The sequence below is a fragment of the Zalophus californianus genome, chromosome 10 (genome assembly GCF_009762305.2).
Source record: "Zalophus californianus isolate mZalCal1 chromosome 10, mZalCal1.pri.v2, whole genome shotgun sequence".
NCBI lineage: Eukaryota > Metazoa > Chordata > Mammalia > Carnivora > Otariidae > Zalophus > Zalophus californianus.
The window spans coordinates 28,015,706-28,031,226 of record NC_045604.1 but is presented as its reverse complement, the minus strand read 5'-3'; the positions used below and the strand labels follow the sequence as shown (position 1 = coordinate 28,031,226).

The 15,521-nt window shown below is 37.9% G+C and overlaps 1 protein-coding gene across 7 annotated transcripts in view; it reads left to right on the top strand.

The window, feature by feature from the left end:
- The window catches only part of PPP1R12B (protein phosphatase 1 regulatory subunit 12B), a 216,497-nt gene that overhangs the window by 114,071 nt on the left and 86,905 nt on the right, over positions 1–15,521 (top strand). For all 7 annotated transcript variants that reach the window (XM_027609982.2, XM_027609978.2, XM_027609977.2 and 4 more), the window contains exons 14-15: positions 9,525–9,615; positions 14,421–14,624. In XM_027609982.2, coding sequence (XP_027465783.2) covers positions 9,525–9,615; positions 14,421–14,624 — 295 coding nt within the window. The remainder of the gene's footprint in view (positions 1–9,524; positions 9,616–14,420; positions 14,625–15,521) is intronic.

Genomic DNA, 15,521 nt, shown 5'->3' with positions numbered 1-15,521 from the left:
CCCCTTTCTATGAAATGAGAAGTGGTATCGATTGGTTTGGTACAGTGTATAAAATATGCATCTAATGGAGTGGTATTTTGGGCACTATTAGCAGCGTTGGCTCTGCCGAGCCCCAGGATTTTGCCTTCCTCGCCTTTTCTCCTCCCCTTCCTTCTCCTCCTCCTTCTTAGTAGTAGGTTCTTAGCAAATTGCAAGCTTTGCCTCTGGCTTGCTGTAGAGCAGTGGAAGTGCAAGCCTTTTCTAGTTTCCAAGGGAGACCGGGTGCTGAGACTGCAGTCTTGCCCAGCATCCACTTACCTCTCATGCCATTCGTCGCCACACATCTTTTGACCTTCATTCTGCAATGCAGGCCTGCATGAGGAGGTAACAGTCTGTTTTCTTGGCGCTCTCTTTGTAAAGGGGGCAGAGGGAAAGTATGGTGGTACGGGATAAGGCATATGGGGTTAACAGAATAAATGCTGACATTAGGAAAAAAGTATCTCTGAGGTGTGCTGTATCTGTGAGCTTATTCCTATTTGCTGTATCTTTAAATATCTTAAAGAGAGGAGCCCCAGCACTATGTTATAGGACTTAAAAGCACCACATGTAAAAATGCAAAATTAATGTAATAATGCCTCTGAGAGGCACAGAAGAAAAATGGGAACTTAATCTTTGGAAATCAAATCAAATCAATTGGTTTTTAAACTTAGCTGGCTGACAAACTGCATTCTCTTAGGCTGATGTTTCACGAGCTGAATCTGGTTTTCAGGTTTAAGGAGAGAGCTTGGTGATAATGTCTCTTAATTCGATTCTCAGGACTTCTGGAGCTGTGCTTTCCAATATGGTAGCCAGTAGCCGTGAGCGGATATTTAAATTTAAGTTAACTAAAAATTAAATAAGATTAAAAATTCATTTCTTCTGTCACACTAGCACATTTTAGGTGCTCAGATGTCACACGTGACCAGCAACTACTGTATTGGACCGTGCAGGTATACAACTTTTCCATTATCGTACAAAGTTCCGTTGGACTATGAATAGGCATTTTAGTGAGAAGACTTAGAGACTGTTTGTCCAGAATCAGCATAAATATGGATTCACTAGAATTTAAAGCTACATGGGACCTTAAAACTATAGACTTACCCTTTATTTTGTAAGTGAGGAGACTAAGGTACCAAGAAATTACATGATTCTCTTAAGGTTAAACAAGTAGTTAATGGAAGAACTGAAACTAGAACCCAGGTACGTGTTCTTTCTGCTGTACCACAGTGTTAGCATCCCATACCCAGTTAGAAATAACAAGGGAAACTTGAACTCAAGCCTACCTGCTAGGGCCCTGGCAACTGTAGAGTCAGCTACATCCTCTGAAGGAGACTTTAATCCTTCATATCACCTGTCACTTGTACTTTGTTCATGACAGTTTTATAGCATGTTGGTGGCAACCTCTGAAAATGTAAACATCATTCTTTCCCAAGATAGAGTGTTGATATTGGCATACTTTTGGGAAACATCAGGGGAAGGTAGGAAAAGTCTAATGCAAGCCATCTTTATCCACTAATTCCTGACATTGCTAGATTGGGAAAAAGAAACGTCCTGCTCCATAAACCCACATAATCAGGGTACCATCCACAGTGCTGGGTGGAAGAAACAGTTTTCATTTCAGTGGTGTAATCTAAGAAAAGCTATACTCAAAGCAGGAGACCACGGTTATAGTCCCTTTAGGCCTGTGGCTGAACAACATTGTGAGCTTTGGCAAGTATGTTAATGTTTCCTTAGGCTTATATCGACTCATCTCTAAAACAGGAATTTGTCTTCTCTAGCTGAAGTCTTGGAATTAGATCAGATGACTCCTTGAAGTCATGAAGTCTTTAGCCATGGGTTTATGAGCCTGTTAATCCTCTAAGTTGTCCCCCTCCCCTAGAGCTATCTGTATGTGCTTCCAGATTGATGTCGAAGCGGTTCTTTTTGGCCTTTTCTGGAATACCTTTGTCTCCATATCCTTATACACAGGATATAGTCCAAGGAATGGCAAGCTGTCTTATAAGACCATTTAGATATTCTGAAATTAATGACCATGGCCTCATGAGTGCTATAAAAAAACATACTAAATGTGGTCATTCCCTATTTGAAGCTAACCATGTAAGTACCCTCTCTTTTTAGTACAGATTTTAGATATGGGACTCTTTAAAGCTATTTCAAAAACCAATTTCCTATTGGTAGATTCCAGACAAAAATTTTACTCTCTCATCATTCTAGAGAAAACAGCTTTGTTCTTGCCTTGGAGATCATGGAAATTTCTCTTTCATTCTTCGACTTACAGTAGTTTTATTTTACTTAGATAGCCCTTTGAACCTTCCTAGGGCATATTTTCAAGGGAATCAAGACCTCTTCCAAGTGAATTATCCATTTGTGGTAAAAATAATTAAGGGGAACTCTTTTATTAGATTAGATGGGTTGCCTGTTACGGTACACGCAGCCTTTCTTTTCCAGTGACCACAGCTGAGCTTTTACTGTGGCGGTGAAAATAATGTAGTTGGCAGCGTGGTGGCGCTCTGGCAGCGGCAGCAGCTGCGCTGTGCTGAGTACTTCCTGCGTGCCAGTTCGTGGTCTAGGCACTTTATGTGTTTTTGTACTTAATCTTCACGAGAACCCGATCTACACCTGCTAATATCTATCCCAGCTGTTAATATCTTCATCGTATAAGAAAGTTGGGTTTGGAGTACTTAAATATTTTATCCAAGATCATCATCTAGCAAGGACGTTGAAGAGCCAGGGTTCAAACCCAAGCAGTTTGATTCCCACACCAGGGTACTTTATCACTACACTGTCCTTGTCAGAAGGTATTTTAGGTCTTCTATTACTATTTATTGTGACTTTCTTCAGGTTCACTGGTGATTTGCTAGGCATTTTTCACAGCTTCTTAAGATAAAATTAGTCCATCTCTAGTATATAAAGGGGCACTATGGATTTTAGATGCAGAGAACAAATTATTTTTGTGAGGTCATGCTAATTATTTGTAATTAGTTGAATTCCACTGATTATATGACCTCAAAGTCATAGCAAACGCAAAGAAAAATGCTTCCTGCCCTCTAGGAAACATAGTAGACAAATATGGTAATCAAAGGACTTTGGCATTGCAATTCCTTTCTATACCACTGAATTGGGGGTGTTAGCCTAGTTTTAGGGGGATGTCAGAAAGCCAGAGATAGATGTAAAGCCATGGCTTCTGTTATATTTTCTATTGTACTATTTAGTGAACATAGACCCATCTTCTTTTCATAGCAATAAGGAATTGTGTAGTACTCAGATTTCGTGGATGGCTCAGATGCTTCTCAGAAAGAGCAAGGTGTGTTGAGCATAGGTTTGGTGTAGGAGTCACCAAATTTTTTCTGTAAAGGGCCAGATAGTGAATATTTTAGGCTTTGCAGGCTACTTTGTCTCCATTGTAAATATTAAACTCTGTTGCCGTAGTTAGGTAAAACTTTATTTTATTTACAAAAATATGGCAGGCCAGATTTGGCTCAGGACCAGAGTTAGTTCACCACCTAGTCTAGATTTTAGAAACTGCAAGGACCTGGACTCTACTTAAAACTTCGTACGTCCTCAAGGCAACCGTAAGTTAGGTGTGTCACTTTTGTGAACCTTGGAACCTACATCTAGGTAAAGGAAAATGAATGAAAATGTTGCTTCCTTCCTCAAAATATTTACAAATTCAAGTACTGGAGTTTCCTGGGTTTTGTCTTTAGATTTTTTTTTTTTTACAGTTTAAATCATAAACATCTCATATATTGACACAGGTAACAAAATAGTCTACATGATATTCACTAAAATAATAGTATACTAAATACGTAGATACATACATAGATAATAGTCTAGACATAGATGTAATAGAATGCAAATGGGTTATTTTCATGTAGTGGAATTTTAGTTTATTTTTGTTTTTACATTTTTGTCTTCTAATTTTTCTATGAAAAACATGTATGACTTCAAATATTTAAGACTTCTTACCTACCAGGCCTGTTTTTACTATTTCTCTCATTCAATAAAACTCTAGACTATGAAGTGGGATAAGCCAGTGTGAAGCTCTTTTCTTTCACTCTGGCTCCTATCTAGTATGCAAAGAAAGGTTTAACCAGTCAAGAATTAAGTATAAGAGTGGTGCTCTATATATTTTGCAGGCACATGTGTGTAGGCCAGTTGGTAACCCAGACAGAATTTCATGGGAAGTTAGTCCTCAAGGGTCACCAATTCCAGGGTTTGGTCCAGGGAGCTTTGCATGTTTGGAGACTTATTTTTTTTTTTTTTCAGTTCACCCAGAGGAGAGGAACATATTAAGAAAGGACTCAAACCTACCAAAATTACAGTGGATTGATACATGTATCAGAATTCCAAGAGGGGAAAAGTATCACTGTTAAAATATAGCTTGGTTGGGGACTTTACTTCAGGTTCTGGCATATCTTGTATTAGACAAACTCTCCCACTGAGAATAACTAGGAAAACTGGACAAATATTAAAAAGTATCTTTGAAGATATTGGAGAGTTATTAAGGAAGTGAGGACTTGAGGGATCAAGATCCTGGAGAGAAGGAAAGCATAAAGAGGTGAGCCCAACATTTGGCTGTGCTTTTCCCCTTGAGGCATTTGCTGATTAATAAAGCAGTAGCTACAAGGCTAAGAAACTGGGCAGGATTTTCAGTGGTCTCATGGAGCTGAGGGAACAAAAACGAGTTCAGGATGTGGGGCCCCATACATTCATCTGGGACCACTGAAGGGCTACATTCTAGAAGTGAGGGCTTACCAGAAATAGACCAGCCCTTGCAAAGACTGAAGGCTAGCTTCCATTCAGCTTAATGTCAAAGTAGATGAAGGTCATTTGCCTTGGCCCTGTAGTTCTCAGAGGATGGTCTCCCAGATCAGAAGCATCATGGAGACCTAATTAGAAATGCAAATTCTTAGACCCCTACTCCAGACCTAATGAATCAGGACTTTTGGGGGTGGGGCCTAACAATTTATTTTACAAGCCCCCTAAGAAGTGCTGATGCAGATGGAAGTTTGAGAATCACTTCCTTAACCTAACTGCCAGAGGAAAAGAATATCCTCTTATTAAAAATGTTTGGCAGTTGGACCCTTGCTGGACGCCCGGTCTCTGTTAAATGTGATAAATACTGTATTTTGTATTGTTTAAATTGGATCTATAATTGAAAGTGGTCCAGGAGAAGGCAGCTTCCTGTATGCAGTGTGCTTTTTTTTTTTTAACAAGTAACAACTCCATTTAAGAAACAATTATTTCTACTTTGAAGTCATATCAATGAGAAGATGTATAATGCACCTACAGTTTTCCTAATAAAGACATTTATTCAATGTAAAAAAAAAAGTGGGTTTTTTTTTTTCCCCAGAATTAGCAGACATACCAAGAAATAAGACTGGTCTACCAAAAGACTAAGAAAACAAAACAATAAGAATAGAGCCAGATACTGATGTTATCAAACATGGACTTTAAACTAATTATGATTAATATGTTCAAGAAAATAGAAGGTGGAGAATTTCAACAGAGAACTGCAACCTATTTTAAAAAGAATCAAATGAAAATTCTAGAACCAAAACTTTAAATAACTGTAATTAGAAACTCAACTGGTGAGTTTATAGTAGACCAGCTGAAGAGAGGATTAGTGAACTAATTATATGGATAGTAGAAAATATCTAGAATGAAGTGCCCAGCTGGCTCAGTCAGAAGAGCGTGCAACTCTCGATCTCGGGGTTGTGAGTTCAAGCCTCACACTGAGTGTAGAGATTACTTAAATAAATAAAACTTTAAAAGGAAAGAAAAAGAAAATAATCGAGAATGAAACCCAGAGAGAGAAAGGAAGGGGAAATACAGAAAAAGCATAACAAATAAATAGAATATGGCCAATAAGGTCTAATATAAGTAGAATTGAAATGCAGAGGAAGAAAAAAGAAGAATTAGCTGCTTCTTTCCTGGAACACCATTTTTACTTGAAAGAATGGGCAGACTATGGTCCTTTAGACTTGGGTATTTGGCAGACATTTTCTTGAAAATGAACAAAGTGAGCTTGTCACAAAGTATTTGTTGCCAGTTATAAAATTTTAAATTTCAAGCAGAAATTAGAATTTTGGAAAACTTGTATCTGCCATTATGAGTGGTTTTATTGACTTCTTCCCAACATTTAAAGACTGCCCTAAGATCAAAGGTGATATTAAAGAATGTGATTTTTTTATGTTTTATTTTTCTATTATTTTTTATTGAGATATAATAGACATATCATTGTATTAGTTTTAGGTGTACAACTTAGTGATTTAGTAAATGTATTACAAAATGATTACTACAATAAGTTAGTTAACATCCATCATCACACATAGTTATAATTTTTTTTCCATCATGATAAGAACTTTTAAAATTACTCTCTTAGCAACTTTCAAGTATATAATACAGCATTGTTAATTATAGTCACCGTACCGTACATTATATACCCAGGACTTACTAATCTAAAAATGAAATTTTTTACCTTTGCGCACCTTCACCTACTTTGCCCCACCCTCTACTTCCTGCCTCCATTAAACATAAATCAGTTCTCTGTATCTATGAGTTTGTGTTTTAAGATTTTCCTATATAAGTGAGATCAGATTTTTTTTCCTGTTATTTGTATGAGTTCTTCTATCTAGTTAGGTATTAACCCCTCACCAGATATATGATTTGCCCACTATTTTCTTCCCATTCTGTAGGTTGCCTTTTCATCTTGTTGATAGTTTACTTTGCTATGCAGAAGCCTTTTTAGTTTGATATAGTCCATTTATTTATTTTTACTTTTGTTGCCTTTGCTTTTGGTGTCAAATCCAAAAAAATCATTACCAGGGCCATGTCAAGGAGCTTACGCCCTATGTTACAGAATGTGATTTATAAAATTATTACTCTATAATGCAGTGTTGTCCAACATTTGGAAGATCTGCCCCAGTGTTTTCCAAATGACCAATGTGTGATGACCCAAATTCTTTCATGGGGTAAGAAGGTCCATTCAAAGTGCAAGATAGACCAATAGATTTCAGTGTAACAGAATATGAACAGTCTGTTAACATGGTTTCAGATTCCACTTGCTACTAACCTTTAAGAAACTACCACTTGTATTTTAGTATATAGTATCAAAGAAGAATATCCATAATTATCTTAAAAAGCTATTATAATACTACTTGCTTTTCCGACTATAAACGTGTGAAAGACTGTATATTCTTTATATATTTTATTTATTTATTTATTTATTTATTTTTTGCATTGCAATCACATGTCTATTTAATACTTTGGAGGTAGATAAAATACATCATACCTTTCAAATGCTCAATATAAAAGCACTTCCTTATAAAAGTTACTAGAAGTGGTGCTTGGAGAGTTTCTTACCCGTGTAGCTTAAAAACCCTATCCTTACCACCCTAGTAAAGTAGAATTGGAAATGTTTGGCTTAATACTCCTTCTCCCCCTCCCCCTCTCTTCTTATAGAATAGAATATATGTATACTAGTGGGGACCCTAAATTTTAACAATTTAAAAAATGTACGTCTTTATACATTTTAACCTGAAACACTGTTATACAACATATTGAATAAAGTGTGTATGAAAATTGGTTATCTTCTGCTAAGCCAGTGTTAAGAAACTTATAAAATGTAATACAACACCCTTTACCAAATTCTTTTGTTTTAGATAATAGTTATTTTCATAAAAGATAAGTTATTGATGTAACTTTTTATATAGTGCTCTTATTTTAAATGCATTAGTGCATATTTTTTAAATTTCTCAGTTTTAATTTCTGCTAAGGTAAATATTAATAGATATACATAAACGAAAGCCCTTTGGGGGTCCTCAGTAATTTTTAAAAATGTAAAAGGGTGCGCCTGGGTGGCTCAGTAGGTTAAGCGTCTGCCCTTTGCTCAGATCATGATCCCAGGGTCTTGGGATCAAGTCTCACATTGGGCTCCCTGCTCAGCAGGGAGTCTGCTTCTCCTTCTGCCCTTCACCCTGCTCTTGCTCACTCTCTCTCAAATAAATAAATAAATTTTTTAAAAATGTAGGGGCACCTGGGTGGCTTAGTTGGTTAAGCGTCTGTCAGCTCAGGTCATGATCTGAGGGTCTGGGATCGAGCCCACAGAGTGCTCCTTGCTGAGTGGGGAGCCTGCTTCCCCTCTGCCTGCGTCCCCCCATCTTGTGCTCTCTCGCTGTCAAATAAATAAAATCTTAAATATATATATGTATATATATATCAATGTAAAGGGCCCTGAGACCAACAAATTGAGAATCATTGCTGCAGATACTAAAATGACAATTAAAATATACAAGAGTAAAAAAAATAAATAAAATAAAATATACAAGAGTATTATGAACAATTTTGTGCCACTAAATATAAGAATATTACGGTCTTTGAAAACAACTATTACCAAAACAGAAAATCTGACTAGGCCTAAATCAATTAAAGAAATTGAACCGCTTATTTAAAACCCTTCCATAAAGATGCTTTAAATCCAGATGGCTTCATTGGTGCACTTTACTAATTATTTAAGAGGGAAACAACCTTAATCTTACACAAATTCTTATAGAAAATAGACAAGGAGAAAACACTTCCCAACTTGTTTGATCTTAATTCTAGACCTGACCAGGTTATTATAAGAAGGGAAAATTATAGGCCCTTTTCTCTAATAAACATGGATGGAGAAATCCTAAACTAAATAATACTGAATCTATATAAAAGTAAGTCTATACAGGGGTGCCCTGGCTGGCTCACTCAGTAGAGCATGCAACTCTTGGTCTCAGGGTGTGAGTTCAAACCTCATGTTGGGTATAGAGCTTACTTAAAAGAAATAATAAAATAACATTTATTTTAAAAAAAAAAGTTGATACATCATAGCCAAGTTGAGCTTATTCTAAGAATCCAGTGTTATTTTATCATTCAAAAATTATTCAATGTGATTCACCATATTAATAGAAAAAAGGAAAATGATAATATGGGGAAGAAAAGCATGTGATAAGTTCGACACACACTAATGATTAAAAAAAACAGAACCAATAATAACAAAAATCCTCTCAGTCTACTTCCTACTGGAATGGAAAGGAATTGGTTGAACTTGAGAAGCAGGTGTCTACAGAATCTTGCAGTAGACATCACAGTGATAAAATGCTGAATTGCTTTGTCTCTGAAGGCAGGAACAAAGCATGAAAACTTGCTATCATCACTCCTTTTCAACATGTCCTAGAGGTTCTAGCCAGAGCATTTAAAGCAAGAAAAGAAAGAAATAAAACTTTTAAGGATGTGGAAAGAAGAAATGAAAGTCTCATTTTACAGATGACATGGATTCTGCATGAACAGTAATAAATTTATAAGTAATGTCTTGGATTATGCAGTTTTCACTGATGGCATTTCTGTCATTTTTGATTCTGCCTGAGTTCATTCTCAGAGTGTAGAAATCACTTCAGTGTGTGGAGGGACCTTGTCATTCCTCAAGTACATGCAGCAAGGTCTCTTACTTCTGGTATTACTTTTTTTCTCTACAGGTCATATCTGACTCCGGTGCGGGATGAGGAAGCAGAGTCTTTACGGAAAGCACGCTCCAGACAAGCTCGGCAGACTCGAAGGTCTACTCAAGTGAGTGTGATCTTCTTTTTTATGTCATTTTGTCTATCTTCCTTTCTGTTGGAGGTACAATTAAAAAATCGTAAGATCAGTTCCTTACTCCAGCCACTGTTGTAAAAGTTTTCACCTGTGTTAAATCTTATACTACGTAGTATCAGATGAATTTATTCCTACATCTGCCCACTCTCACTTTTATTTCTCCAGGCTCAGAGCAGGTTTATCTCCTTTCCTTCACAAGACTAATCATTCCATTTGTGTTTAAGAGGCCACATCTTAAGAATCCCTAAAGGAGAAGAGTTGGGCAGTTCCTCAAAATGTTATATATACAGTTACCATATGACCTAGCAATTCTACTCTTAGGTATATAGTCAAGAGAAATGAAAACATATGTCCACACAAAAACTTGTACATAGATGTTTATAACAGCATTATCCACAATAGCCCACATCCCAAATTCAGTGTCATTTCTGAACTCTGGCCAGAGTTTACTTGCTATATAGACCATATTTATGTGTGCAGTTTGCAAGCTTGCTGTAGAGTCGAGTCCTGGGCTCCCGGCAGCAGCAAGGTTTAGCATTGTGTGGCTAGGTGTGCCTCAGCTATCCTCTGCAGCTGTAGGAGTGGCGGGCACAGGCTGAGCCATCAAGCAGACCAAATAAATTAAGCAGTTAGCATAACTGGGGAAAAAAGAAAACAAATTTCCATTAACAAAGGAATGGATAAATAAAATATAGCCATACAATAGAGTATTATTTGGCAATAAAGAGATACATGCTAATGCTACAATGTGCGGGAACCTTAAGAAAACATTATGTTAAGTGAAAGAAACCAGACATGATTCCATTTATATGAAAATATCCAGAATAGGCAAAGCTAGAGAAATAGAAAATAGATTAGTGGAGCACCTGGGTGGCTCAGTCAGTAGTGTTGAACTCTTGATTTTTGGCTCAGGTCATGATCTCAGGGTCGTGAGTCAGGCTCTGTGCTGGGCATGGAGCCTGCTTAAGATTCTCTCCCTCTCCCACTGGTCCTCCCCCACCTCACTCTCGCTTTCTGTCTCTCTAAAAAAAGGAAAGAAAGAAAGAAAATAGATTAGTGGTTGCCAGGGGTGGGAGAGAGGAAGGAATGGGAGTGACTGCTGATGGATATCGAGTTTCTTTTTGGGGTGATGAAATGTTCTGAAATGAGATGGTGATGATGGTTGCAGAACTCTGTGTGTATGCTAAAACCACGGAATTGTATGCAAGCGTACCTCATTTTATTGCGCTTCGCAGATACTGCTTTTTTTTAACAAATTGAAAGTTCAAAGTTCAGTGGGGGAAGTCACTGCAGATGTGGTAGAAACAGCAAGGGAACTAGACTTAGCAGGGGAGCCTAAACATGGGACTGAATGGCTGAAATCTCATGATCAAACATGAACAGGTGAGAACTTGTTTCTTACAGATGAGCAAAAAAAAAGTTGTTTCTTGAGTTGGAATCCACTCCTGGTGATTTGTGAAGACTGTCAAAATGACAACAAAGGATTTAGAATATTATCTAAACTCCGTTGATAAAGCAGTGGCAGGGTTTGAGAGGATTGACTCCAATTTTGAAAGCAGTTGAACTGTGGGTAAAATGCAGCCGAATAGCATCACATGCTACAGAGAAATTGTTCATGAAAACAAGAGTCAAGCAATGCGACACACTTCCTTCATTGTTGTCATATTGTAAGAAGTTGCCACAGCCACTCTGATCAGTCAGCATCCATTAGCATAAAGGCAGGAGGCTCCACCAGCAAAAAGACTGTGACTTGCTGAAAGCTCAGACAATGGTTAGCATTTTTTTTAGCAATAAAGTATTTTTTAATTACGTGTGTACATTGTTTTTTGGAGTTAACGCTATCTCACACTTAAAAGACCACAGCGTAGTTTAAACATAACTCTTATATGTATTAGGAAACCAAAACATTCACTTGACTCGCTGTGTTATGACACTTTACCACAGTGGTCTGGGGCCGGACCCTCAGTATCTCTGGGGTGTGCCCATACTTCAAAGGGTGGGTTTTATGATATGGGAGTTAGGTTTCAATAAAGATATATTTTTTTAAAGATTTATATGTTTATTTAAGAGAGGGAAAGTGTGCATGCACAGGGTGGAGGAAGGGGCAGAGGAAGAAGAAGAGAGAATGTCAAGCAGACTCCCCGCTGAGCGTGGAGCCTGAGGCGGGGCTTGAACCCAGGACCCTGAGATCATGATCTAAGCCAAAATCAAGAGTCGGACACTGAACTGACTGAGCCACCCAGGCGCCCCTTCAATAAAGATATTTTTAAAACGAAAAAACCCCTAAGGGAGCCATTGAAGTAAGGAAGAGTCTGATATAATCTGCATTTATATAAAAATATATATAAATAATAACATTTATAAATATTTATATATTTTTTAATTAATTTTTTTTTAAGTAGGCTCCCTGCTCAGTGTAGAGCCCAACATAGGGCTTGAACAACTCACAACCCTGAAATCAAGACCTGAGCTGAGATCAAGAGTCGGAGTCTATGGAGTGCCTGGGTGACTCAGTCCACTCTTGCTCTCTCTCCCTCTAAAAAAAAAAAAAAAAAGAGAGTCGGACGCTTAACCAACTGAGCCACCCAGGCACCCCATTCTGTATAATATTGCAAAAATCACCGTGCAGAGAATTGATGGGAGTGGTCGGCAAAAGTATGTTTATAAAAGCGGGAAACAAGAAGACGTGTTAGGAAGCTGTCACAGCAGTCCAAGCTGGAAGTAACAAGACCATGAACTCAGTCAGGATGCACTGGCAAGGAGAAGGGAGAGAAAGCTGTGACTTGGCATTAAGGAGGCAGAGGACGATAAGCTGATGAAGCCCAATTAAAAGGAGCAGCCAGAGAGATGAAAGGTAAACCAGAAAATAGGAGTGGCATAGAAGTAAATGAAAAGTCAGTTGAAGGTAACAGTCGTAAATTCTACAGAGGTCAGGCAGGAAAGCTGAGGACTGAAGAAAGGGACTTTTTTTTTTTTTTTTTTTTTAAGATGTTATTTATGGGGCGCCTGGGTGGCTCAGTCATTAAACGTCTGCCTTCCGCTCAGGTCATGATCTCAGGGTCCTGGGATCGAGCCCCACATCAGGCTCCCTGCTCCGTGGGGAGCCTGCTTCTCCCTCTCCCTCTGCCTGCCACTCCCCGTTTGTACTCTCTCTCACTGTCAAATAAATAAATAAATAAATCTTGAAAGAAAGAGGGAGGGAGGGAGGGAGGAAGGAAGGGAGGGAGGGAGGAAGAAAAGGGCTGTGCTTTCTCTTTGTAAAAAAAAGAAAAAAAAGGACCAAGACTGACCTATAGTTTTTTGTTCTAGTTTGGTTTATTGTGGTAAAAAATACATAACATGCAGTTTATCACTTTAACCATTTTTTTAAGTGTCATTAAGTTCATTCGCATTATTTTGTAACTATTACCACCATCCATCTCCAGAACATTTTTGATCTTCCCCAACTGAAACTCTGTATATATTCAACAATAATTCCCCCTCCCCCCTCCTCTAGCTTCTGACAACCACCATTCTGCTTCTTGTCTCTATGAATTTGATCACTCTAAGTACTTCACACAAGCGGAATCATACATTATTTGTCCTTTTAGTGCCTGGCTTATTTCACTTAGCATAATGTCTTCAAGGTTCATCTGCATTATAGCCTGTGTCAGTACTTCATTCTTTTTTTGGGATGAATGGTATTACACTATATGGTTAGATCGCATTTTGTTTATTCATTTACCTGCTGATAGACACGTTTTGTCTATGGTGAATTACTGCTGCTGTGAGCATGGGTATACAAATGATCTCTTTGAGACCCTGCTCTCAGTTCTTTTGGGTAAATACTCAGAAGTGGAATTTGCTGGATCATATGTTTCTGTCTTAATTATTTACATTCTATTATACTCATCTGTTTTCTTATGTCTTTTCCATTAGATTAAAAGTTTCTTGAGTGCTGGAATCATTTGATTTGTCTTTGTAGTTCCAGTGCTTAAAGACACAATAATTTATTAAGAGAATGAGTGAATAAATTCATGAATAGTTAAAAAAATACAGGTTATAGTACTTGCTTAACTACCTCTAGCTTTAGAACGTCCTTCTCATGAGGACTTGAGCACATAACTGCTTGAGTTAGAATCAGCTCACTCTAGTCCTAACTCTCTTTCTCGCTGCTTCTTGCAGATGATTCCTACTTGTTTTTCTTCTGTACTGCTGCTCATGAGAGCCTGGGGGAAATATCAATTGTTGGATTGTCTCTGTGTGACATTCCTAGAGTCACTTAGGAAATCATCTTAGAATAAAGCTAGTTTAGGTGGTGTCGTTTTTGTTGGTTGGTTGGTCTTTGTTGTTGTTGTTCTATCTGGCTCTGAATTTCCACCTTTTTGAACCTGGTTTTTCTTTCTATAAGTAAAATCAAGTTTTTCTTATTATCCACTATTCAGAGAATTCTCTTGGTAACCATTTGCTCTTGGGAGGTATGGAGCTTTCAAATAAAGGTATTGAGTATGAGAGAAGTACATCTACAACAGGCAGCCATCAGTGTTGCCCTACTTTCTGGAACTCAAACTGGAAAAGCTAAAGTATTACATTTGAAATATACCTGGGCTCAGGCTGGGGCTCTTTGCACACTGAGGTGTTTATTTTAAGCATATCTTGCTTGTAATGGCCTCATACATTTTGAGAGCTTCATTTGGAATTTGATACTATTAGATCTTTAAGGCAGTCTCCCTGCTTATTTATCAACAGTTATTCCATGGTTAGGGTGAAACTTCCCTGACCTTGTGTCATTTTCCCAGGGCGTGACACTAACAGACCTTCAGGAAGCAGAAAGGACTTTCAGCCGGTCGAGAGCAGAACGGCAAGCTCAGGAGCAGCCTAGCCAGAAGTCCACAGGCACTGAAGGGCTTGAAGGAAGCTCGGAGAAGCATGAGCCCTCAGCGGTCCCAGCAAAGGAAGCTGGCGAGGGCCGTCAACCCTGGGGTGGGAGTCTGGATGAAGAAGTAAGTCACTGACATGTACTGTGCTAAAAGCAGGGTCATTAATGTGGGGAATCCCTCCTCACTGATAACTCAAGCACGGTGCTCCTTTGCAGTAGACAACTCATAGAAAACACTGGTAACGTCCGTCTATTGTTGGCAAACCTGTGTGACTAAAAGAACTCAGAGGATGTCCGTCCTTCAGTCATCATTTTGTGCTAGCAGTTAACTAATGCTTATTTTTTATCCAGTTTTATGGAGATGTTGAGATATAACATTGAATTGACGTACAACATTTTATTAACTTTAGACTATGTACAATATGATGATTTGATATATGTATATATTGTGAAACAGTAAGTTCCATTAACTAAATTTATTCTTTAACTAAAGATGTTTTTCTATTCTAAAGAGAGAGGTTATGGTATAATAAAAATACAAATAGAAATGTGAGGATTTATTGAGTGTCTACTTTATACCAGGCATTATTTCAACTATTTCGTATGTATTAATTCGTTTAATCCTCAAAACAACCCTCTGAGGTAGATATTATTATTTGTATTATAAATGTAAGGAAATCAGGTCACAAAGAGGTTAAGTAGCTTGCCCAGCATTTCACACAGATGAAAAGTGGTTAAGCAAGAACTTGAGCAGAGGCAGCCAAGCTCCACAGAGCGCTCTCTCAACCATGATTATATTGTTCTCTAAACCCCTGCAAACCTAGCAGTTTACAGAGCACCCTTTAATCACATGCCACAAGATGTCATTATTGAGGTGGACAATTTTTTAACTTATGTTCCCTTTCTCAGGTGGAGTTGATAGTCAAAGGCATAGGATTCTATTTAGGGTGAACATAACTCCTAGTTTAAATTAGGAGTTCAAATTACACCTGTTACCTTAGTGTAATTATTGATACCATTC